Source organism: Nelumbo lutea, chromosome 3 (genome assembly GCF_056320005.1).
Source record: "Nelumbo lutea isolate HS-2025 chromosome 3, American lotus-T2T, whole genome shotgun sequence".
In the NCBI taxonomy this organism is placed as follows: domain Eukaryota; kingdom Viridiplantae; phylum Streptophyta; class Magnoliopsida; order Proteales; family Nelumbonaceae; genus Nelumbo; species Nelumbo lutea.
The window spans coordinates 102,284,972-102,312,747 of NC_142686.1; the positions used below are offsets into that span (position 1 = coordinate 102,284,972).

The 27,776-nt window shown below is 40.4% G+C and overlaps 1 protein-coding gene across 1 annotated transcript; it reads right to left on the reverse strand.

Moving 5' to 3' along the window:
* Positions 1-19,359: 19,359 nt before the first annotated feature.
* LOC148867244 (gamma-tocopherol methyltransferase, chloroplastic-like) lies at positions 19,360-27,495 on the reverse strand. Its single transcript, XM_088977953.1, has 7 exons — positions 27,012-27,495; positions 24,421-24,590; positions 23,638-23,742; positions 22,658-22,861; positions 20,037-20,139; positions 19,790-19,940; positions 19,360-19,595 (listed from the first exon to the last, which is right to left on the reverse strand). The coding sequence occupies exons 1-6, from the start codon at positions 27,217-27,219 to the stop codon at positions 19,837-19,839; spliced, it is 894 nt and encodes a 297-aa protein (XP_088834079.1). The 5' UTR covers positions 27,220-27,495; the 3' UTR covers positions 19,360-19,595; positions 19,790-19,836.
* Positions 27,496-27,776: the final 281 nt, after the last annotated feature.

Sequence of the window (27,776 nt, forward strand, 5' to 3'; positions counted from 1 at the left end):
ATTGATTGTTTTGAGCTTGGGCAAGAAGTTATGGATTAAAGATAAAGAAATCAACAAACAGAAATGTTGGAGATGTATCAGTCGATGATTTCGTAGATCACATGGTCATGATTACAATGCAGTCAGATTTTCATGGGGTATTTGATTGCAAGTCACTTGGTCTTAATTGGGTTCAATTTTCAGAGTTTTATAATTCAGAAAAACACTATTATTCTTGCTGACCTCCAAAGGAACCTTGTGATGATCACATAGAACAGGCCGCCCATCACCAATCTAGATGGAATTTACATGTGTTAATCTAGATGGAGCATTCCAACATAAGAACAAAGTTAGATAAAAGTCACTCAAGAAAGCTATTACTTGTAACGATATTCACCACCATAAATGAACAGAAATTTGAGATTTTTGTTGGCAACAGTTAGAATTCATGGAAGGCTAGAAAGAATGTATCGATCAAAAATAATAATTCACTTCAAAGTCTATCATAACATAACAAATTCTATCTTATTGGGAATTCCTAATGTAATTCTATTCAACATCACCCTCGATGAGGGGTGATTTGACCCGACCTACTAAGCAGCAGACACATGGATGCAACTTGGTGACTAGACGCGTGACTCAGCATCCTCGGCTACTTCGGCAAGTCGGGCCACCTTGGGTATCTCGGCCACATCGGATAGCATCAAAGCCTAGGTATCTTGGGATTACCAAATCTGCCAAAGTGACCTGTAGCAGATTTCTAGAAGCTTTCTAGCTGTCTCCAAACCCCTCGGGATTACGTCATGCAACGGTAAGCCTAATCCTCATCCCGCCCGAATCGGAGGGACATGAAAGGCCTTTGAAGGGATGGGAGATCCATCATATGGATGGCCGAACCCTATATGAAGGTTGGGCGAAATTTCAAAAATTTCTTTACTCCCATCCGGGAATCGTATTCTCAATTTAAAAAACTGCATTTTCAAGGTTCGTTCTTGTAATCAAACTGGACCAAATCTGAAACCAAGATTAGGGAGATGTATACCTGATACGGAACACACAAAATTGCTCCTCCCAACGCAGGTGGTCACACCCAAAGAATGTACTAAATCATCCCTCCACTGAAGATGATACAGCTTAAGATGAGGTACGATTAGTAGGTAGTTCTTCAACAAGAACTTTTGATTCTTCAGACAGAATCGAATGGGGTAGTGAGCACAAGTTCAAAATTGTTTCTTCTAGCAAGAAACAATATCAAGATCAAATCTTGATCAGTTCCAAGAAATGGACATCGAACAAGGTAGAGTGGCAAGAGGAGGAAGAAGAGGAAGTGAAGACAGAAACAGTTAAACTGAGTTGTCTTCTTTATTTATAGCCTCAAAGAGATGATCTCCTAATTTGATTAGGAGTTTCTTGATCCAAATCTTTATTTGGATCTGAATTCTTTAAGAGATAAGGATAATCCCTTATCTTATCTACATATCAAGGTCAACTTTTCCTAATCAAATTAGGATTTCCCCGATCCAAATCTTTATTTGGATCTGGAATCTTTAAGTGGATAAGAGTTATCCTCTTATCCTTATCTGTTGATCTATACCTAGATTCGCCCCTATTTAATTAATCCAATTAACCCAATTCGAAATGGGCTTTAGGCCCATTAAGCTTTTAGACTCACTTCCTTTTAATGCTGGCTAGCTTGGCTCTCTTTGTATGGTGTGTGACCCTATCATGACCGATTCACTACTCAACCACATGGGTTTAGCCTAGCCTCTCTTACAAAGCATGACCGATTCACTACTGAATATAGTGAACCCTTGAGTCCATCACCATAGGCTCTTAGCGGGCCCAACATTTACACTAAATGGTCATTGGGTTTAGCCATCTTATAAAGGCCCAAGGACTGTGGACAGATGCAAGTTTAGCCCATCAATTACAACCCTCAATAGCCTTACACTTAACCTCTTAAACATAATGATCAAACACTGCCTGACAATAGAGAACCTCTTTCTCGGCTGTAAGGTATAGTGCTGCACTCTACTCACATGGATCCCGGGAATTAAAACCTTTTGCAAACAATTTGTGAAAACATAATATATAAGTATATCTCTATATAAATATATTTTGCAAAACCAAATTCCAAACACATTTGAAATCCACTTCCGACAGTTTAGGTTTCCATCAGAGAGAGTGCATTTCACTGATCATTCACTTTGTCCGACAAAGGGGCTGACCCTGTCACTATGATCACCCACTCAAATGAATTTTCGGGCTATCCCAACATACTCAGGTTTTGACCCCCGCTAAGGATCTCATTGATTGGCATATCAAAGACAGTCCAATCCGACACCTAGTGCAATACCATAATCGAGTCTAGGGGTCAGGTGTAACATTTCAGTTTTGCCCATCTGTTTTCAAGGTCCAAGGCAACACTGGAATTTGGTCCGGTTTAGGGTTTCAAGAAAACCCACACTATATGTACCTCAGGTCTCACCCTGGTAGCTGAGACAAGCCACCCCAACCAACTTGGCGGCACATTAGTATCCAACGGCTGTGAAGATTCTAAACTAACACGAGTCTCATATGTGTCCAATTTAAGGGTATTACACAGAAACATACAACAATAACATGAATCAAATATGTACTTTATTCATTTATAATAAATGTCATAATGTACATCATACTGATTGGAGCTAAGGGCATACACTGTCTAATAGCCTTATTGGCTAGCATGTTATCCACCTTCTAGAGTGGAACGGACTCCTACGGATTGGGCTGAAGATCTCGATAGTGTTTCGTGAGACCCACGGCAGCCCAACTATATAAGGACATCAACTCCTAAGACCTAGGTACGCGCGATTGTGCATTCTAGCTCTTACTCACAGTTTTTAGTTCACATTAACTACATCCAGTTCACATCCACAAAGTACTTACTTAAGCATCGGAGCAACCATGCTGGGTTATCCACCCCGGGTTCTCTAATTTCATCTATCTTGCAGTTTGACTGGCCTGCCAAGCAACCGAGGTCTGAGCTGCCTTCTAGCTAGGAGCGACCAAATCGTGCACCATCAATTGGCGTCGTCTATGGGAAACGCGACTAAAAGTCAAGTTCCTATTTTCTACTACTAGCAAACTATCAATGGCATCCTCAAGCAACACTGGAAAGAGCATCAAGATGACCATCTCTGGGGGGTAGGAACAAACCTCTATCAATCCAGAGTTCCCCACAGTCTGCATTGGCCACTTCACCATTCCCCTCACTATCTTGGGGGTTCTGACATTATAGAGCCAGCAACAGTTCAACACCCAACCGTTGCACGCTCCGTTACCCTAGGTGAACACCACCACTTCGATCCTAGAGCCCTCAATGGTTCCTCCTGGGGTTGGGCATCAATAGTTCAATGACTTGGTCCAAAGTTTTCGGGTCATGTAGCTCCAGATGCAGCAGATCCACCAATTCTAGCAATATCAACAATATTATTTCTACCACTAGTATCAGTAGCAGTTTCCACCACTACAGAACCAGAACTAGAACCAGAACGTTTCATAGAGCCAAAGGTAGAATCAACAGCAGAACATGCACTGATCTCCTCCTCGGAACGCGAGGACATCCTGAGTCTAATCTCCTCCTTGGGACCAGACCCCACCTCGGGACCGACCAACAGGTCAACGTACACCCCCACCTTCTCAGGTGGAGAACCAAAAGGATTGGCCCCAGAATAGTCACCACACCAGGACTGATCAACAACAACATTCTCGATGTGACAACCATGATCCCTAGGTCAATAATTGCCATTTCGGGGCAAGAGGTGAGGACTCACACTAAGACCCCTCTGTCCCTCACAGTAGCCAACAACCAGTTCATGATCATGAAGATACGAGTAACAAGAACCAGGTCCTGCCCCACGATAATGTTCGAGAACATGAGCGCACCAGAGTTGAGGTGCCAGATAACACCGAAGTAAACAGCACCAACATTGAGGCCGCAAAGAAGTGAAGTCGTCACAAAGCACTCCAGACATCAGTCAGGAACAACCCACCAAAGAGCAACCCGCCATTGGCACTGAGCAGGGTGAGGGAGGAAGTGAGCTCGGTAGGTGCACAGCCAGCTCCAGTATTGTTGAGTCAGCCCTCCCCCCTAGCACTAGAAATTCTCTCAGCCCCAAGGCCACAAGGATTCAAGACGCCCACACTAGAGACCTACGACAAGAAGTTTGACCCAATGATTATGTTGATGGTTTCTAGGTCCAGATGTTGCTTGCCGAAGTAGATGAAGCGATCATGTGTGTATCTTTCTCCACAACGTTCAGAGGCTTGGCAAGGTTTTGGTACAGGAGTTTAGCACCAGGTTCAATCAAGAGCTGGAGCAGTTCGCAAACTTGTTTACTACTCATTTCATCACAATTAAGAAGTGTCTGAAACTTGCAACAAACCTTCTGAACATGGTCCAGAGAGAAAACAAATCGATCAGGAACTACATCAAGTAGTTCAACGAAGAATGCTTGCAAATACCCGACCTTGACCCAGCAATGCGTCCCACTACAGTGTGGAAGGGAGTTCATCATGTTGAATTTTTTTATCACCTTGGCATGAATCCACCAAAGACAATGGAAAAGTTCCTCGACGATGTTGACAAGTTTATGCAAATAGAAGAGGCTCTCGGGTCCAAGGCAGAGCTCCAACAAGGAGATAAGAAAAAAGAGATGATGAAGGCACCAGTAGTAGTAAACATTGGCGGTGGAAGAGAAAGTCACCAAAGAGAAGTAAGTCCCCACACAAGAGAAGCAACTCATCACCTCGGGGTTCTAGGTCAAGTCGGCAATCTAGAACCCCTCCAATCTAGAGGACCACCTATACCCCCCTCAATGCAAAGCGAGGTGAAATCGTGATGGTGATCAAAGACACCAGCTATGTTAAGTGGCCACCCAGGATGCAAGGAGACCCGTCAACTAGAAACCCGAATGTCTACTGTCACTTCCACTATAACATCGGGCACAACACAGAAGTTTGTCAAAATCTCATGGACGAGATTGAAGAATTAATTCACCACGGGCACTTGAAAAAGTTCATCAAACATGAGGATAGGGAGACAACGGACCGGTAGGCCAACTAGAGAAAGGAAGCTCTAGAATCGAGCAGAAGGAATGATCAGCAACCACCCCGGCAACAACCACCCCCAGAGGACAAGCTAATCCGCAGGGTGATCAATATGATCACTGGTGGGTCCATCATTGCGGGGTGCAGCATAGCAACAAGGAAAACCTCAATTCGGGAGTTAGAGCACGAAGATGAGAACCCACCAAAGCAACCTTAGGGAGAGGAGCCCATCTACTTCACCGAGAACAATGCGTGTGGGATCCAGTATTCGCACGATGATGCCCTCATCGTTAAGCTTGTAATTAATGAATTCGAGGTGAAATGGGTACTGATAGACTCTGGGAGGTCAGTGGACATCTTGTTCCTAGAGGCATTTGATAAGTTGTAGTTGGAGCAGAAAGATTTGAAGCTAGCAGACACGCCTTTAGTCGGGTTCAGCAGTGAGGTGGTCAGACCCCTCGGTCAATTCATGGTGCTAGTTGTAGTAGGAGCATGGCCCAACTCAGTGCGCTTTGAGCATACGTTCTTGGTGGTCATGACTCCATCCCTCTATAATGCTATCTTGGGTTGGCCCATCTTGCATGCCCTACGTGCAGTGGTTTCAACCTATTACTTGTCCATGAAGTTCCTGACAGGCTATAGGGTAGGGGTAGTACGAGGTGACCAACTTGAGTCACGTAAGTGCTACGTAGCTACATTGAAGGGCAAGGCAAAGTTGGTGGAAGACATTGAACTAGAGCCACCCCCCGAGCATATAGAGGAGTGAGCTGCCCCAATGGATGAGATAGTCTAGGTGCCAGTCTTTGACGCCGAGCCGACAAAAACCCTTCATATCGGCGCTCTACTAAGCAAACCACTTCGATCACAACTACTAAGTTTCCTACTCAATGACTTAGATGTTTTTGTTTGGTTTACGGCAGAAATGCCCAATATAGACCCTAGTATAATAACTCATAAGCCTAATGTGGATCCCTTAGTCGTATAAGTTAAACAAAGAAAACGGAACCTTGCCCTAGAGCGGTGGAGGGTAGTTGAAGAGGAGGCTGGGAAGCTTCTCAAAGTAGATTTCGTTAAGGAGGTCTAATACCCAATCTTGGTTGCCAACCTTGTGCTGGTAAAGAAGGCCAATGGAAAGTGGTGCATGTGTGTCGAATACACCGACCTCAACAGAGCCTGCCCAAAGGACTACTTCCCCCTTCCTAGAATGGACCACCTGGTAGATGCGACCTCGGGGCACAAGATGCTGAGCTTCATGGATGCATATTCTAGCTACAACCAGATTAGGATGGACCTAGATGACTAGGAAAAAACAACTTTTGTAACCGAGCTAGGGTTGTATTGTTATAAAGTAATGCCCTTCTGACTGAAAAATGCTGGACCGACCTTCCAACATCTTGTAAACATAGTCTTTGAACCATTGATTGGCAATAAAATTGAGTGTTATGTTGATGACATGGTCGTGAAGACCTAATTTCCAAATTCTTTAATAGATGATTTACACTGCGTTTTTCAAATTCTAAGGAAGTTTAACATGAAGCTCAGCTCGAACAAGTGTGTCTTTGGAGTCAAGTTGGGTAAATTCCTTGGCTATATAATGAACCAATGTGGCATCAAAGCCAACCTGGATGAAATAAAAACCATACTGGATATGAGACTGCCCCAAAAAATAAAGGAAGTTCAAAGGTTAATTGGTCGGGTAGCCGCCCTAAACCAGTTTATGTCTAAGTTGGCGGGTCGGTGCCTCCCCTTTTTTAAGGCAATTAAAAAGAATGAGAACTTTGAATGGTCTGAAGAATGACAACTTGTGTTTGACGAGCTGAAGAAATACCTATGTACACCACCGATTTTAACCCGACCTGAAGAAGGTGACGAGCTGAAGTTGTACTTCTCTGCAAGTGACGAGGTGGCCAGCTTGGTACTAATCAGAGAAGTAGACCGGGTCCAATGACCCGTCTACTATGTGAGCAAAGTTTTGCAGGCAGCCAAGATAAGATATCCTGGTATCGAGAAGTTGGCATACACACTAGTCATCGCAGCTTGGAAACTATGTCCTTACTTCCAAGCCCACATGATCGTCATACTTACCAACAAACCCTTGAGGCATGTCCTACAGAAGCCCGAGGTATCAAGCAAATTGACAAAGTGGGCCATCGAGTTGAGCGAGTACGTCATCTAGTTTGAGACACACCTAGTGGTTAAAGTTGAAGTCTTGGTAAATTTCATGGTAGAATGCACGTTCAACACACCAGCCCCTGAGGTGGCTAAGTCGATTAGCGCGTCGGAGGTGTTGACCAGTGCGACACCGGTCCCAGCCAGGGAAAGCCCGGCCTGAGATGAGGAGTCCCTGATCCTCCACGTTGATAGCTCATCTAATCAGAGAGGAAGCGGTGTTGGACTCTTACTGTACGGGCCGAGCGAGGTGAAGCTAAAGTACGCTCTTCGGTTCAGATTCAAGGCATCAAACAATGAGGCAGAGTATGAGGCTCTGATAGTCAGGTTGAACTTGAAAAGGGGATCAGTGTGAAGCACGTTGTAGTATGGAGCGACTCCCAACTGGTAATGAACCAGGTGAACAACAAGTGTGATGCTCGGGAACCCGTCATGCTGGCTTATCTGGCTAAAGGGAACTCCTGCCCTCCTTTCTCTCCTGGTTTATCCGACAAGTACCGAGGTTAGAGTATGATGAGGCTGACGCACTATCAAAGTTGGCAAGCACAATTGACAACACGATGAGGACAGTATATATAGAAGACATGCCTCGACCCAGCATTCTTGGGGGGGCGGAAGAGGTTGCTCCTCCAGAACTGAGCTAGGTCGACCCGCTTGTCGATTATCTACTCCATGGGACCCTACCAACAGACCACAATGCAGCTTAGAGGGTAGAGCGCCAGTCAGCTCGGTATGTTCTTATCGACAGGCGACTGTACAGGAGATCCTTCACGCTCCCCTACTTACGTTGCTTATAGCCTTTAGAAGTAGACCGGGTACTCTATGAGATCCACGAAAGCCTTTGCGGAGGACACCTGGGGGCCAAGGCGCTTGCCCAAAAAGCACTAAGGCAAGGATATTATTGGCCCACCATGAAAGTGGATGCACTCGAGCTCATCAAGAAATGCAACAACTACCAAAGGTGATGTTGGCGTGCCCTTGGCCAATAGTTGTTCAACAGGCATCCCGATATACTTTTGGACCTTAGTGGGGAAGACTCTTTAGAAGGCTGGATTGAAAGTTCATGATGCTCGGGACCACCTCGGGGTCCTCGCTGCAGTAGCCAACTCCGAGAGTAGAAACCTGGCGGGTGGGGGATCGGACCTCTTCAGGTGGGGGAGACAAACTCCTTCCATGGTCTTCTTCAACTAGGTTGATGACCGGAGTCTCCCTGGTGCCATTGGTTGTGGGCTCAATGGTTGGCATACTAGCAGCCTGACAGGAAGCATTACTTCGGGATGTGGTTCTCTTTTTCCTTTTCTTCATGTCCCCAAAGAGCTCAGTGGAAGGAATGTTAGACATGGTTCTTACAATGATTAGCCACCAAATTAGTTGAAGTAATCAAAAGAGAAAATAAAGCATGTGCATGCCAAGGTGGTGACCTACCTGGAGGACTCAGCCCAGTTGCAATTAGCATCTTCTCGGCCAAGTACTCCTTTGCCGATATTTCGAGGTCAACCAAGAAGTGCATCTCCTCTCGCTATTCCTCATTGAGCTTGTCCTCGGGGTCCTTAATGTACGTCCGCCAATGCGTCAGAAAAGGCCACCCCCCTTCAACAGTAATGGTGAAGTACCTCCTTTTCCAAGCGGGGAGCTTGTTTGGGTACTCATGGAGGATTTTATTTCCAGGGCGGTAGGAGATGTAATAACTACACTTATCCTCTTAAACAAGGCCGGTAGCATGTTTCTTGACACCACAAAGTGAACTAAAGGTATCTAGACTCAAGGGGATGCCGAAGTCATGGAAAACAGAAATGGTCCCTACTATGGCTCGAACCGAGTTCGGGTGCAATTGATCCACGGTAATGTTGAAGTACTTGAGGACCTTGACAATGAAGGGCTGAAGAGGGAAGCGCAGCCCAACAACGAGCTATTTCTCAAAGACTGTGAACTCGTCAAGGTCGTGTTGCCAAGGATATCCCTCCAAGGGGATAGAGTACCCAAGGTAGTCAGGAAGTTTATACTTGAGGATTAGAGCCTGGAGTTTTTCAGGCGACATAATTGAAGGACCAAACCTATTTGGACCTTAGGCACATTTGGGGGTCAAAGTCTTTTTTGGCATTTCGGAGGACGACGCCTTTCTACCAGATGACTTACGCTCCCAAACTAAGGGGTTATCTTCGGTCGGACTGAAGTCTATAGGGCTTGTCGAAGTGGTCACCTCTAGCACACTGACCTCATGTTCTTGAGCCGAGGAGGTTACTTTGGCTGGACCAGACTCATATTCATGAGCCGAGGAGGTTTCCTCAGCTCGATCAGACTCGCTATCACTAAGGGAGAAACTACTACTACTCATACTAGAACAAGGAATCAAAATGGAGCGAAGAAAGCTTACCCGAAAAGAAGAGAAAGCGACCTCAGAAACAAGAGTGGACACCACTGACCTAGAGACCAAAGTGCAAGCTCCAAATCACGACAATTCTAAAGCAAGGCGACAAAAATGGGACCCCAAGGCCCCTATTTATAGCTGCAATAACCGATCTTGGATGGTCCAAGTTGATGCAATCCTACGGTTTTCGTAGAAATCGATTGGTCGCCTCTCAAGGTGAAACCAATTGAGCGCACATTTTGACGTCTACGGGCTTGGGAACCCGCGTGACGTCCGCGCGTCCTTGGTACGCAATCTGGGTTCTCAATTGAACCGGGTGGATCACGAGGGTCTGACCATCAAACTGGATATCAACTCGGAGGAAGACGGGCCAAATCGACTCAAATCCATGGTTGATATGCAGTGCTTTTCTCTACAAACTGGGCCCTCGATCCCATCCCCTGTTGTCATTGAGTGGGTATCCGCATAAGAATGATCACTGATGAAGAGTACAGGTTGAGGTAATGCTCTAGCATCTAGTAATCGTAGGTTTGGCCCGAGTCACCTATAATGCAAAGGTGTAGGGAACATGGGTTCCAATTTGGGAGGAGTTGTAAAAGAAAACTGACAGGTCGATTTTCCTAATCCGATCTATAAAAGTAATGAGTGTGATACTGTAGGTTCTTAATGATGGCATGATGAATGAAGCCAGATATATGATTGTAATAGAACTGATTCTGAGTTGCGATGGTGTGATGAAGGAAACACAGTCTTCACTTTCAACATGCAATTTTATAACAACGAATAGTGGGTGATGGTTATGGGCTGGAAACTGGGAAGATGGGTGAATGCGAGAAACATAATTAAAGTAAAAGTAAAAGCAAAACTAAATTAAAATTGGCTATAATAAAAAATATGAATGGAAAACTAAAATTAAACAAGAAGGCAGCTAGCGGGGGACTAAGATGTCAGCCACCCGCCGGAAATACGAGAACAATTTGAAAGACCTCAAGGTTGAACTTTTGGCTCTAATACCAAATTAGAATTCAAGGAAGGCTAGAAAGAATGCATTGATTGAATATGATAATTACATCATATTTATAGATTAAAACAGATATCAAACCTATAGAAACTCAAACTCTTAGACTCCATCTAGAACTCTATGTAGTCTATCTTAATCCATTTCAAACTCTGTCATAACATAGCAAATTCTATCTTATTGAGAACTCCTAATGTAATTCTATTCAACATCACCCTTATCATAACAACCCATAACCAATCCTTATATTAATTCCCTAACAGCAACTAAGAAATCGATGTCACATTGTATGACCCAATGATGGAGGCCCAGCCCAAGGCCCATCTCACCCCTAGGGGCGGCAGCTCCTAGGATAAGGACAAGAGTCCAAAATAAGTCAAGAGATCAAGAATTCAAGACTCATCCAGAATTCAAGAATCCAAGACTCATCAAGAATTCAAAGAATCCAAGACTCATCAAGAATTCAAAGAATTCAAGAATTCTAGATAATCCAAGATTCATGCATGGATAAGATCAAGGGAGATCGGACGGGGGAGATCAAGTCAAGCAGAGCTCGATCCTATCTACAAATTTGAGATGTTTAGATCAAATCTAATTCCTTTTCCTAGTTCTTTTATAATTTCTCAATGTATTATAAATATTGCTATTATTAATCAATTTTCATACTTCAGATTTTCAGAATTTCTTCAAGTTCTCTTCTTCCTATTTTCGCTACCTTTTTCTTTCTCCTAGAGAAATCGGTGTTTTTCGCTAGGTGCTAGCGGATGCCCGGTGCTTGCATAGCCAGCTCCGGTTCTCATTGCTTCCACGCTGCGTCAGGTGGTATCAGAGCAGGGAATTCGCCCAATCATGTCCAACCCAGACGGTAGCAGTCGCAACCCACCCCGTGATGGAGATCAGGGGTTCCCAGCTGTTTGGAGAGCAATCAAAGAGTAGCGTACAGCCACACGTAACATCGAACAGCAGTTGGCAGAGGTGACTGAACAACTGCAAACCTTGTTACGGGAGGTTGTCCCACAAATTCGGGAAAATCCACAGCAAATCACAGGAGACGACCACGATAGACCATCCGTCGCTACTGCGTCCCGACGTCCAGTTCTTGACGACGATAGTGATGATGATTTCGAATTTGGTGGTGCTCCAGTTCTTCCCGACAACGACAAAAACGGTAGAAATTGGCACAATCAAGGTAATTTCAACCACCGTAGGAATAATGATGAATTTAAACTCAAGGTAGATATTCCTACTTTTAGTGGAGATCTTGGTATAGAGGGACTTCTGGATTGGATCACAGAAGTCGATAGGTTCTTTGATTACATGGAAATACCAGAGGAACAAAGGGTAAAATTAGTAGCTTTCCGATTAAAGGGAGGCGCATCTGTTTGGTGGGAATGGATGAGAGAGACCCGGATGAGAGAAGGAAGGGGTCCTGTTCGAACCTGGAGGCGCATGAAACAATTAATCAGAGGTAGATTTTTACCTCCTAACTATGAACAATATATGTTTGAATCTTATCAGAGGTGTGCGTAGGGTTCTCATAGTGTTAATGAATATACATCTGAATTTTTGAGATTAGCTGAAAGAAATCAATTATCTGAAAGTGATAACCAGCAGGCAGCCCGTTATCTAAGCGGTTTAAGACCGTCTATCAGAGATAAAATTGGTGTACAGATGGTTCTTAGTGTGCAGGAAGCAAGGAACCTAGCCTTGAAAGCAGAATTAATGTTCCAGGACAAGGCACGCAGTGATAATTATCGTCGATATAGCGGGAGCGACAACAGACCGGCAACTGTCGACAGGAACAAATCAGTTCCGGCAGTACAACCTTCTCACCCGGCAAGTACAAGTAACGCCGGTAAGGCTACTACAAGAGGACATACTCGAGGTAATCCTTCCAACCCTCCTAAACCCAGTAACCCTTATCTGAGGTTGGACATAGATCCAGTGACTGTCCCAGGAGGAAGGCAGTTAATATGGTAGAAAGGGAAGAGGAAGAAGATATTGAGGAAGAGGTATATTGTGGACCTGATGGGGAGGATGAAGAGGGTCCATATGAACATGAGGAGTATACTTGTGTGGTAAGAAAATTAATGTTGTCCCAGAAAAATAAGGATACTTCTCAATTGCACAGATTATTTCGTACCAGATGTACTGTCAAGGGAAAATTATTTAATTTAATTATTGACAGTGGTAGTCAGGAAAATATTATTTGCAGGGATGTCATCCAACAATTATAGCTAATTCCTGAAAAACATCCCAACCCATACACAATTGGGTGGATAAAGGAAGGAGGCGGCGTACGAGTGGAAGAACGCTGCAAGGTACCTTTTTCAATTGGTAAGTACCATGATGAAGCATATTGTGATATTGTAGATATGGATGCTTGCCATATTTTGTTAGGGAGGCCTTGGCAATTTGATACAGATGCAAGGCACATGGGTAGGAAGAATACCTACCAACTTGAAAAAGAAGGTACACGTTATACTTTGTTACCCATAGCAGAAAAAAAATATTACAAATACTCCAAAGGTACATGAGAAAAATTTCCTTACCATCACCCATCATCATGTGGAATTTGTTAAAGAATGTAAGGATACTCATGAGATGCATTTGTTAGTAGTAAAAGGAGAAGATGTTAATGATGAAAATACAATTCCAGCTGAAATACAGGGACTACTGGATGAATTTAATGATGTAGTTCCAGAGGAGTTACCAAATGAACTCCCTCCCATGAGAAATATACAACACCATATTGATTTTGTTCCAGGTGCTAGTCTACCTAACCTCTCACATTACAGGATGAGTCCTAAGGAGAATGAAATTTTACGAGAAAATGTAGAATTATTGAAAAAGGGACACATTCAAATCAACATGAGTCCTTGTGCAGTACCTGCCTTATTAACACCTAAGAAGGATGGCAGTTGGAGAATGTGTGTCGACAGCAGGGCCATTAACAAGATCACCATTGGGTACAAATTTCCCATTCCTAGGCTGGACGACATGCTGGACCAACTAAGCGGAGCTGTAGTTTTCTCAAAAATAGATCTTAGGAGTGGATATCATCAAATCAGGATCCATCCCAGAGATGAATGGAAGACAACCTTCAAGACTAGAGATGGTTTGTTCGAGTGGTTGGTCATGCCCTTTGGACTAACCAACACACCCAGCACTTTCATGAGGCTGATGAACGAGGTATTGTGCCCCTTCATTGGTAAATTTGTGGTAGTCTATTTTGATGATATTTTGATATACAACAAATCTATCACTGAGCATGTGGGACATATTAGGGAGGTCTTGAAAACATTGAGGGAAAATAAATTATATGCTAATTTGAAGAAATGCATCTTTATGAATGATAATTTATTATTCCTGAGATTTATTATAAGCAAGGATGGTGTGAAAGTAGATGAGGAAAAGGTGAAAGCCATTAGGGAGTGGCCGACCCCATCCACTGTCACAGATGTCAGGCGATTTCATGGGTTGGCAACCTTCTATAGGTGTTTTATTAATAATTTTAGTAGTATCATGGCTCCCATTACTGAATGCTTGAAAAAGGGAAAATTTCAATGGGGAGAAGAACAAGAGCAAAGTTTTGCTCTCATAAAAGAAAAGTTATATACTGCTCCTGTTCTTGCCTTACCTGATTTCAATAAATTATTTGAAGTTGAATGTGACGCCAGTGGAGTTGGCATAGGGGCTGTATTGTCCCAAGAGAAAGACACATTGCCTTCTTTAGTGAAAAATTATGTGAAGCCAGGAGAAAGTGGTCTACTTATGACAAAGAGTTTTATGCTGTGATAAGAGCCTTGAAAACATGGGAACACTATCTAATTGCAAAAGAATTTGTTCTCTATACTGACCACCAGGCCCTAAAATATCTTAGTGGGCAAAAGCAATTAAGAAATGATTTACATGCCAGATGGTCTACTTTTCTAGACAAGTTCCCGTATAAAATTGTGTATAAGACAGGACAGCAAAATAAAGTGGTTGATGCACTTAGTAGGCGTGTAGCTCTCATCAAGACTCTCAGCGTTGAGATCTTGGGTTTTGAGTGCCTAAAAGACTTATATGCCCGAGATGAAGACTTCCAACAGGTATGGGAGAAATGTGTGAATAAGCAGCCAGCAGAAGACTTCTTTATTTATGACGGGTTCCTTATGAAAGGGGAACAGCTGTGTATCCCTTGCACCTCCCTCCGCGAAAAGATCATCAGGGATTTGCATGGGGGTGGATTAGCATGACACTTGAGAAGGGACAAAACAATAGAAGCAGTTAAGGGGCAATATTACTGGCCGAAATTGAGAAGGGACGTGTCTACTGCTATATGGGAAGACTTGTCCATGGATTTTGTGCTAGGCTTGCCAAAGACCCAGAGGAACATGGACTCCGCCTTCGTGGTGGTTGATAGGTTCTCAAAAATGGCTCACTTCCTCCCATGCAAGAAAACAACAGATGCATCCGCAACAGCCAAATTATTTTTCAGGGAGATTGTTCGCTTACATGGGGTACCCAAGACCATCACTTCAGATCGTGACACACGGTTCCTCAGTCACTTTTGGATGACCCTGTGGAGGTTGTTTGATTCATCACTTAATTTCAGCAGTACAGCCCATCTGCAGACAGATGGACAAACAGAAGTGGTAAATCGAACCTTCGGGAACGGCCGAAACAGTGGGACTTCGCCATAGCCCAGGCTGAGTTCGCCTATAACAATGCAGTGCATAGTTCTATAGGCAGATCCCCATTCTCCATCGTGTACATGAAGGTCCCTAACCATGCGCTGGATCTAGTAAAACTACCAAAGGTACCCAACGCCAGTGTCTCAGTAGAGCAGATGGCAGAACAAATCCAGTCCGTCCAAAACGCCGTGAAGCAAAAGCTAGAGCAATCCAATGCCAAGTACAAGATGGCCGTAGACAAACACCGCCGACCTCAAGTGTTGGATGTAGGTGATGAGGTTATGGTCTTCTTAAGGAAGGAAAGAATCCCCGTAGGTACCTACAACAAGTTGAAGCCTCGAAAGTATGGTCCATACAAGATCATGAAGAAGATTAATGACAATGCCTATATAGTGGACCTACCGGATCATATGGGTATATCCAAGACCTTCAACATTGCTGACCTTCACCGGTACCTGCCAGAGATAACACTTGCTTATCCTCGTCACAACTCGGGGTCGAGTTCTCTCCAAGTGGGGGAGAATGATGGAGGCCCAGCCCAAGGCCCATCACACCCCTAGGGGCGGCAGCTCCTAGGATAAGGACAAGAGTCCAAGATAAGTCAAGAGATCAAGAATTCAAGACTCATCCATAATTCAAAGAATCCAAGACTCATCAAGAATTCAAAGAATCCAAGACTCATCAAGAATTCAAAGAATTCAAGAATTCTAGATAATCCAAGATTCATGCATGGATAAGATCAAGGGAGATCGGACGGGGGAGATCAAGTCAAGCAGAGCTCGATCTTATCTACAAGTTTGAGATGTTTAGATCAAATCTAATTCCTTTTCCTAGTTCTTTTATAATTTCTCAATGTATTATAAATATTGCTATTATTAATCAATTTTCATACTTTAGATTTTCAAAATTTCTTCAAGTTCTCTTCTTCCTATTTTCGCTACCTTTTTCTCTCTCCTAGAGAAATCGGTGTTTTTTGCTAGGTGCTAGCGGATGCCCGGTGCTTGCATAGCTAGCTCCGGTTCTCATTGCTTCCACGCTGCGTCACCCAAGCAGGAAACAAAGGAAATAATTAAAGAAAATCAAGAAAAAAAACAAAGAAAAAGAGGAAGAAGATGCAGAAAAAAAAATATCACCATTGAAATTGCAATATTAGGAGACGATCTCTGTATAGAAGCCAGAAACGGAAATGTGTTTATTTCTAAGGATCCTTTGGAGAGTGAGCGAGCGAGAGAGAGAGAGAGAGAGAGAGAGAGAGAGAGAGAAAGATGGTCTGAGGTGGCTTGTTAATGCATTACAAAGTAGTTATCAAATACGTAGGGGTGGATTCGAGCCGAACTGAGCTGAATACTTGGCTATTTGAGCTCAACTCATTGAAATTGTGTTAGGCTCAAGCTTGATTTGAGCTAAAGGCTTGAGCTCGAGTTCGACTTGGTTGAAAGCTCACAAGTTCGAGCTCGGCTCGACTTGAGTTTGATTGCAAGTCAATTTTTTTCTAAAAAATAAAATTATAAATTTAAAAGTATTTTTTATTTTATATACAAAAAATTAAGAAATATAAAAATTATTTACTATTATACATAAAAAGTAAAAATATTATTATATATAATAAAAAATATTTATTATATATATTTATATATTTATATGTATATTTATATTGTATGTAAATATGTAATAAAAAATATTTATTTATTATACTAAGCTCGATTAGGCTCACGAGCCTCACGAGCTGAGCTTCACTAAGCTTGAGCTCGGCTCGATTAGCAAATGAGCCTATATATCTGACTTGAACTTAACTCAAAGCTCAGTTTAAACCGAGTCGGGCCAATCTTGAATAACTCATCAAAAGCTCGGCTCATGACCACCCCCAAAGACAATCTTTAGGGGTTTTAAGGGATAATTTGGCCAAAAAGATTGAACTTTTTGTCCGATAAACTACTTTTACAATTTATTTAAAAAACATATCTGGTCAATCAATAAAACTTTATTAATTTTTTCATAAAAAGTCTTTTTATCTTATATGACACTTATGCTTTTCAAATACCTTAGAGTCAATTATATAGGGTGGGGTACGGCTGCAATGACTGATTGCGTAGGAACGTGGGTATTTTTTTATGCTAGCAGATGTATTGGTAGCCGATCCAAATTCATTCATGTGGATATTTTTTTATGTAGACATAATTCATGTGAGAAAACAACAAAACACAAAAATCACACTCTGATACAAGGAATACAAAACAAACAACAACAGGAGTATCCCGGACCAAACTGATATTAAAACCCAAAATTGTCAATTAAAATATGACTGATAAGGGCTGGCTTGAGTTGGGAGTTGGACAACTTTGCGATGAACTGAACCCTGATCCAAGTCGAATGCAGTTGTTTTTTTTTTTTTTTTCAAATTGCAACTCGGACTTACAGCCTTGAACCCAAACCAAATCAAGTTTCTTGGGTTTACTTGCTATTGTCATAAGAAAATATTTTTATGAACAAATTAAACCACACAATGCCTATGCTCCATCATTCAACATTTATTTTGAAGAACAAAATAGCAGGGTTGCATTCGTATTTGGTTGATGAGGGGTAATTTGGCCCGAGTCGTTAGCATGCGAATACGTGGAGCAACCTATTGATTAGATGACATCTCAGCATTTTTGAACACTTCCATAGGCCAGGTCAGCTCGGGCATCTCAGGTACTTCGGCTAAGACTGAGGTCCGAGCAGCTTGTCGTGTCCCAACCTATCAAGGTGCCATGTTAGTGTCCTGCTAGAAGGGAACCAGTTGTCTCCAATCTCTTCAGGATCACAACGCTTGTCAACAGGGCTTATCAATATCCCGCCCAAATTGGATGGACTTGGCTAGATAAGCCTTATCTACTCACACAGGGCTTGCCTTCAGGTACGAAACAAGCTCCTAGTCTGTTGGGCTAACAACCTTGAAGGTGTTTCGTGAGGACTACAGAAGCTCACCTATATAAAGGGACCACCATCATCCTTGTGAGGCATGTGCGATTTAGCTCTCGAATTCCCATACTTGCTAGCAATCTAGATCTCTACAAGAACTCTTCGTTGACTTAAACATCGGATTGCCCACACCGGATAAAATACGTTGGGACCTCTGATACCATTTTCTTACAGCTCGACCAGCCACATAGCAGATTGATGTTCAAACTACCTTCTGACTAGGAACGTTCAGATCACACATCATTAGGTGTAATGGTATAGGAGCCCATCTATATCCAAACCCAAGGTGTTTAATTTATTATGCTTTTCTCATAATTATGTTGTTTATTTTATATAACCACTGTACATAACATTCTTTCCTAAATTTTCCTACATTTAGATAAAAATGCCAGGCTGCTTCAGGCACCCAATTGTAGAAGGTAATGTATAGTATATGTTATCTCTTTTTTTTTTTTTTTTGATAGATAAAATAACACTATATTATAAGAAAGAAGCTATGAAGGCTGCCCCACCAGAATTAGTCATTTACAAAAGATTTAGGCTGCATTTCGCATTCCTTATTTTAAGGACTTATCTCCATTTTACAGTTAAAAACCCAGCTATAACATTTTAACTATAAAAAGGAAATAAGTCCTTAAAATAAGGAATGTCAAATGCAACATTAGCTTTTTAGGCTAAGGTGTGAGCAGATATATTACAATTCGTTGGAATATATTTATACACAACTGAGCTTAAGTCTTTTTGGGCACACAATTTGATCTATTCACTTTCTCTATTCACACTCTACTCAGTATACAGCAGCTGCAAATCTCACAGTACAAGACAGTGATGTATGGGTGCAATTCATGACGGATAGAATGTGGGTAAAGAGTAGTGGGCATGGAGATATGTACCCAATCAAATGCATTTTTAACATGAATTTTAAGGTTTAAGGTTTAGACGTGAATGAAGATGAAGAGGTGGTTAGACAAAAGGTCCAACTGTGGTAAGAGCCAAGGCCGTTTGGGCATTCATTTTAAAGGCTTCTATCATTTGAGAGACCGAACCTAGTGATTTGTCACAACTGAAGTGATACCCAAGAAATCATACATCCATGAGTACAACATGTCTTCCACATAAATTACCATAGAGAAAAGTTCCAATAAGTTAAAGACAAGATTCAAAAATAAAAAGATAGAAATTATAAACCTATCCCTAATCAAATGAAAACATTTTAATCCACCAAAAGCAAGAAGCCAGCATAACACACAGGTGGCATATTTGACGACCTCCTTCTTGAATCCCTCACTTGCCAATGGCATGTTAAACAGTCCCTTTATGTTTTCCCATCCTGAATGAATTCAAAATCACACATTTCATAGACTGATAAGTAACAAAGAAAAAAGGCAGATCACAAGTAGAAATGATAAGTGCATCCCTAATCTAATAATTCTAACACAAGATTTAAAAATAAAATGATAGAAATGATAAGTGCATCCCTAATCAAACCAAAACATTTTAATCCACTAAAAGCAAGAAGCCAACCTAACTAAAACACACATAGGTAGAGAGAGAGATATCCTTTTGATAATTCACGCTGGTTTTCTGCAAGTAATGACGGTATATTTGACGACACCCTTCCTGAATCCCTCATTTGCCAATTGCAAGTTAAACAGCCCCATAATGTTTTTCCATCCTGAGAGAACCCAAAACCACACATTTCATAGACTGATAAATATAACAAAGGAAAAGGCAGATTACAAGTAGAGAATGTGATGAGATGCAAGCATACCACTTCGAAGCAGTGGGATGATTCTCTTCCATGATAATGCAGAGCGGATTACAGCAGGCCAAAATGGAGTCGCATACTGCGACCAATCTGCTACCTTGATATCCTGCCATTGTGATGAAGGAAAAATCATGTATATGTGTGCGGACTGATGTGCATGTACATAATGTGTAGATAAATGTGGCTTATGTCACGGATAAAATTAAATTGGACAATTCAACAATTAGGAATGACATTAGCTAGAGTGAATATTTGTTAGTAAGCTACCATATTCCTATTATATTAATGTACAAGAGACTGGACTGTTGCCTACCGGTGCCAGAGATGAAGGTTCGTTTGGAGGGAGCTCAGTGTTGGATTGAAGTTTGTTAGCTCACTTGTCACTGCTGAAATGGAGTTTTAATACAGCGGTACTTCTCGAATTTGGTCGGTGAAAATATAGGGTTTCGGTTGAGCTTAGTGTGAAAGCAGAGGGAAAACAAAACTTGCCAAGCTACAAAAATTAATCCGTCCTTAGAAGTTCGGTTTTTTCGGTTAAAACGAACTTCTAAATTCTAAAACCAAAACCGACACCCGAACCTTAGAAATCGATTTAAATAACCGAAACCGAATCGATCCCCAAAATCACCAAAAACAAAACTTTGGTTCGGTTTTCTGGTTTCAGCGCTCACCCCTAATCCAAGCCCAATATTTGAAATTTGAATTTCGAGTTTTGTACCACTAAATATTTTTATAAAAAATACAAATTTGCAATTGGTGAGGTTTGAACATAAGCCGTCCAAACACAACCCAAATAAATAATAGTATATTTATGTTTAACTAAATATTAAAAATAATAATCTTCAAAATTAGTATTTTATAAATATTAACAAAATGGATAATCTACCAATCCATACTTATGTATCCCAGAGATTTTAAGTTAAAATTAAATATTTTTATAAATGATTAATTAATATTTTAATTTAGATTAAATAACAACATATTTATAATTTAATTGCAAAAATAAAAAATGTTGTCTACAAAATATTTGAAAAATCTAATATTAAGGTGGCATTTTTTACTAACACTAAAAAATTAAAAATAATAAAATAGTAAATAATTGATTTAGTAATTAAAATATAATAGTTGCATATAATATGTGTCTTGGATTAAATAAATAAAAAAACATAATAATGACTTTGTGCATGTAAAATTGTAATATAATATGTCTTTTGAACTTTTAATTGATGTATTATGAATAAAATTGTATGATTATATATGTATATCTTGCTATATTAACTGTGATGTATTTCTTCACGTGTACCATTAAAATATGCATTTATTATCTACTTATACCTTAATTGTGGCTAATTCAACCTCAAATTTAGTGTTTTCAATGAATTTGGGGGATTTATAGCAACTTCCCTAATGTATCGACAAGTATATCTATATCTTTCCGCTGTAACCATGCGGGTATATCTATATCCGTATCCATATTCAAGCTTATTGATATGATATTCAATACGTATTTTGATCATTGGTTACAACAGTTTACAACACCTCTTAGTTCAAATATGTACAAAAATGTTGAAGCACATCTTATCCAGATCGACATCCACTCCATCCCATTCAAGCTATGTGTTACCTGGCTATCCATACATCCTTAGCATACCAGTGTCATGATATAAGGAAATCTTATATAGTGTTAAATTATTTTGGCAAGAGAAAAGTCTTGAAAAATGTACAGATAGCTTCAAAACTAGATGCAAAAGTATGATATATGATTCTGCATTGTATAATGATCTTTCTATACAATATATCATTGTCCAAGATTTTAGGGATTGGAGAGTTGTATGTCTCTCTTTTCCCAATTTTTGTGTACATGTTGATATCTAGGCATTGTAGCTCCCAAGGCCCTAGATAGCTAGCTAGGACCAGCATATTGTATAATGATCTTTCTATTTCATCTCTTTCCTCTTCTTTCTTTTAGAATGTTTGATTGTATTATTCATATATAGGGAAGGTTCAATTAGGTTGAGGATAAATCAGGTGGTTTGGCTCCGACTTCATATTAGCCCTGACCATAGTTTTTAAAACCGACTCAAAGACCAAATCGGTCAGGGGTCTGGTTATCGGGTTAAATGGTTGGCCCGTTCTGATAAAAAGTAAAAATAAATAAAAATGGTCAAAACCATTCAAACTGTTCGAACGATTAACTGCCCGATTCAGTGGTTTGCTGATCAAAATCAACATTTTTTTTGAGAAAATCCAGTTTTGGGGGAAAATGGAACCGGTCACCTGATCGTTTCCTGGTTTTTCCAGTCTAACCATCTGGTTTTGAAAACCATGGCCCCGACAAATAATGATTGTCCTGTTTCCATCCTTAGGCACAATGTAGAGAATGCATGAGCTACTTCATTGCAGATCACATGCATGGGTTCATTAGCTACACAAACACTGTAATTTTACCTTTTTTTGCTTCTTTTTCTTGTGTGGGAGGAGGGGGGTAGATATTATTCTTAGAGATTATATATTTTCAATAGATATTAAAATGGGAAAAGGAAGACCTTATTCTCTATAACAAATGCATAGTACTGAGAATTAAGGCTAAGGAAAATGGAATCTCCATGTGGAAATGTGAATACCTGGAGTGAGAGGGATTGAAGTAGTTTTACATAATCAGCAGCTGAACACCAAGATTGTATATGAAAAGCATCATGTATCTTGTCCAATAGCTTCTCCTCTTCTGGCTTCAACAAGTCCTCTGGGGAGGAGAGATCTCTATGGCACCATGTTGTTATTATTATAGTGGCCCCAGGGGCTGCCACCCGGACCACCTCACTCACAAACTGAAACACAATGATAAAATCAAACTATAAATTAGAGCAATAAATGAAGGATCAATGCTTGGGTTCATTTATATTGAAGTGAAATTTCTCTTTGTAATCGTAGATCAGGATTTGATGATGTTTGGAGACTACAAGTACACGATATTAGTAGTAAATTGAGTGCTGTCTTTACAATTCATAATAACTGTATACAGGGGAGAGTTCTTTTTTATCAGGATTTGGATATATAAAGAAAATCAAGGTTTTTAAAATCGATCTGGACAACGAACCAGTCAGGGGTCTGGTTCTTGGGTCAAACGGTCTGACCGTTCAGAACAAACGGTTGGCCTGTTCTGACAAAAAAATAAAAAAATTTAAAAAACGGTTAAAATCGTCGAACGGTTCAATCGCCTGGATCAGTGGTTTGCTGACCAAATCAACATTTTTTGACAAAAATCCGGTTTTAGAAAAAAACGGAACCAATCACCTAATCGGTTCCCGATTTTTCTGGTCCAACCATCCGGTCTAATCCCGTTTTGAAAACCATGAAGAAAACAAAATATCACTACAATTCAAGAGCTATGAACCATGCAACATTTATGCCAAACAATGAGATGACATGGTTAAATAAGCATAGATGTTCCAAATTGGTGTCCCATGCATTTTCAATTAAAACCTAATTGAAAACTACCATTGAATCTCAAATGAACCATATACACCCTTATGAGATCAAAAATTGCTCTATTGTTCATTTAGGCATCTAACTAGAGAATATTGAATGAAAGATGATAAGATACCTTCTTTCTATCAGGCATATGCTCCACGCTCTCCATGCACCAAACTAGATCAAACTGCCCATCAGGAAATGGTTGTTGTATAGCATCCGCAACTAGGAATGACACCTACTAAGTGTGTTATCAACTGTTAAATATACTATGCGAACTTTCTTTACCCCTTTTCTAAATTTACATGAGATAGAAAGTAACCAATTTTGGAGAAAGACAAGTGCGAAGATCAATCACATAACCGGATGGCATTTTACATTCAAAATTCTGAAAATACACCTATGTAGTATGTATGCATTTTTTTATCGGCTTGTTATTCATCTAGTATAAGATCAAGTATTAACTATAATATATGGCATTTGGGCCCGTCCATCATTTCCATTAACCAATTTTATAGTATTCTTTTCTCGACAAATTCTGGACGTTACAGTAAAATTATTTTTTTGATATCTATCTCTCAGGTTGGTAAATAACTTTTCTATTTAGGGAAAAATTAATAAAACATAACGGGACAAGTTTGTTCATTCTAGCATAAGCTTTTTATGAGTAAAGAATCATTATATAACTTATCTCAGAATTAAGAGAATATGGAAAAGTGAATTTATCCAATTAAGTGTTTCCCAAGAAATTAAGAGAATATGGATAAATGAACTTATCCGATTAAGCGTTTCTCAAGAAATATTTCTCAGATAAGAAAAACTCAGGACAAATATATGCTTTATATAAAGTAGATAAAGGAATTTACATACAAGAAGACAAGAACTAAGAATCTTAAATGCCACAAAACTCACATACTTTATCTGATAATCCTTGGGCAGCTGCTAAAGCTTGAGCCCTTTGTACTTGGACAGGGCTCAAGTTGATGCCATGGCATTGGGCCCCATATTTCCTCGCTAGGTGTATGAAGTCGGCCCCCGTTCCACACCCAACATCAACTATGTTTTTTGGCTTCCTCATCGAATCCTCTGCAATTCAATCTCCTCATATATATAAATCATATAATAATAATAATAATAATAATAATAAACGAAAAAAATGGAATAAGGAAAAAGAAAGCAAATTCAAAACCCATTTCTCAGGAATGTGTGTCAAAGTAGAAATATAATAGAGATGAACCAAATTCAATGCATCAAATCCTTGTCCAATCCCCAACAGGGTATAAATGGTTGCAAATAATGAATAAATAATTAATAAGCTGGGTATAAATGGAGTTGGTTTGAACTTTGATTTCCCCTGTCTCCCAACTGTGTAAATAGATTGAATAGGCACCACTGGTGGAGCTATTACTCTAGCCATTAGTCGAACTGGTTTGACTCAGTCCACCTGATTTCCAGTTCAACACTCTATTGCTAAAAAGATCTGCCACGTGGATTAGAAGGCCATGCTTGTTAGCTGCAGATTGAGTAGAGAAGATGATAATTAATATCTCATGAGAACAAGTGTGTATGAGTCCAACCACAGCTTGCTAATTGTCGAGTTAACTTCATGACTCTCCTATTCACTCTTGAGCATGTTGACGAATGTGGGTGTCTAAATCAATAATAACGATGCCAAGTGATTAGAAAGTTGATAATACATTTATTGCATTTTACATTTTTTATTAAGATATTTATGTTAACGATAAAGATTACCCAACCAAGACAAATGATAAATCTCACAAGATAATTCTGCTTATTTTCATCAAATGCACTAACCACGTTCGGCCCAGAAATCATTCAGGTAATTGGTTTTGGTCATCGGATCTGGGCGGTTGAACCGTTAACACATTCAATTCACACAATGGTTTTTGGTTGTTTTTTTTGTTTTAATTTTTTTTTTAATTGTAATGGGCCGTCTGTTTGGACCAGACAATTAAATCACTAACATGGAAATCAGTGGCCAAAGCAGTTCTGATCCCGAGATTTTTAAAACATTGGTTTAAATTATTTCAACCCAATAGTCAAAGTTTCTCTAAAGGACAGGTAAATATAATGTAAAGCTTACCTTATATAACCACACATCATTTTCTTTGCAATGAAATTTCCTAAAAGCAAAACTCTGCAAGACACACTCTCTCTCTCCCTTGAATTGAATTATTGAATAAGATATGTTCAGTTGAAAAACAAAACGACGAGCTCCTATCCCTCTTCTTTTTCTTCTTCTCGCTTGAATACCTTGTTATTTCCAAAAGCAGAAAATCGGATATTGAACAAAAAACTATTAGAGCTGATTCCTATACAACTTAATTAAAGCAAAACTAAAAAAGAGTAATCTAACAAAGTGAGAAGAGTATTCTATTTTGGGAGAAGTATCAATCAGCCCAGATTAGAATTCTCTAGCTCCAAAGTACAGGGGGATGCATCCTGACGGTGAATTGATATTAAATTCACGGGCAGGATGTGGTTTATAAGGGGCAGAGGGCTAGTAGTAGGGGGGCTGGAATTCAGAATTCTGCATCACTTGTTTTTGTAGTTCTCCCTAGTAATAACTTGTGCATCACCCTCAATTATAGTACGTAGTTAAAGAAAACAATGATTAATAGCAATTGATTGGTCACCTGAGACCAGTTGATTGGCTGTAAGATTTTCTGATATCATATTGTTATGTGCCTCGTATACATAATAAGATGGGAAATCTCCAAATACATACAATCAACTATGTAGCATTGGGTAGAAAATCAGTCCACCAATTTCTCCTTTGCTATTTGTCTAATTATTAGGGCAAGCAAATGGATAGGTTTTACCCAAAATCCAAGGTTTGTACCGACGCTACCCAATTTATTATTGGGTAATTGGAACCACCCCCACCAGGTTAGGGATTTATCCTACCCTAATCAACCAACCTAGAGAGATGGCCTTAGTGGAGTTGGAATCGAACTTTCTTTGAAATAAACACAAAAATAGTTTGAGGATGTGAAAATTTGAACCCAAGCCCTTATTGTCACAAAACCATTGATCTCACTAAACCATTGAACCATTTTAGTGATTTGGTCATTTTTATTCAAAAATGACTGAATAGATGAGTATTTGGTTTGTTCGATTAAAAATGATTGAATCGAATAAATCAAAATTAAAAATTAAAATCCAGATAGAATAGAATTAAAAGAAAACTAAAATAATTGAAAACCAAAATTTTTTATTCGATTTCAATTATTTTAAAAAACGAAACCAAAACCAAAATATCAGAAAACAGAAGTAAGAACCGAATTAATCAAAAGGCAAAACAACCGAAAAAAAATTTAAAACCCGAAATTTTCGGTTGGTTTTTAGGTTTTAACCGAATAAGGCTCACCGCTACCCAGATTTACTACTCACTTTCGAAGCTACTTATTGCATTGCCGATTTGCCGGTTCAAGAAAGCAATCGAAACTGATATAAACAAAGTGAGAAATTGGTGACAAAGATTACCCGGAACACCGGCAAACCGGAGGCACTCTTCGACCATACGAATCTGAGCAGATCGAAGGTCGGAGGTCGAAGTTTGAACATCTGGGCTATAGAAGCCATGGTGCATATACTCCATGCCCAGGATATCCTCCCATGTTACCGTTAACTGGTCGTACATCTCTGCCATCCCCACTGTCTCCGTCGCTGTCGACGATGACGATGCCATCATACCTGTCAGCTGTCGCGTCGTCTATGAAAGTCCTGTACCGCTGAACTTGTGGATCGTCGAAGGCCTACTCGCAACGACAGTGAATTGATCCTCCTACTATATATACACTCCTTGTTGATGGCTCGGTTGGAGATTTCAGGAAGCAACGAATGGCGATTCGAACGTTCGTAAGTCGAAAGTCGAAACACAGTTGTCATACTGAGGCGGAGAAGAGCAATTAGGATTGTATACAGCAGAGCAGAGCGCAGAGACGGCAGAGTGCCTTGATATCGATGCTAAATTTACGATGACAGTGCAAATTCAAATGTATAATGCATTTGGACGGGTCGTATCCAATGGATCTCGGGTTCTTGAAACCAGCTAAGGCTATACGTTATTCAGAATTCAGGAACCATGATTATTGTATTGTGTATTGATAAGGGTTCCGGGAAAGTGGTTATCTGGTTCGGACGCAGGTTTGATCCGATAGCGTAGTCTGTGGGTCCTGCCCGAATATTTCGACCCGTTTACCGTAGTAGCTCTCCATATCTAGGTGCCACATTGTCACAAGTGACCAA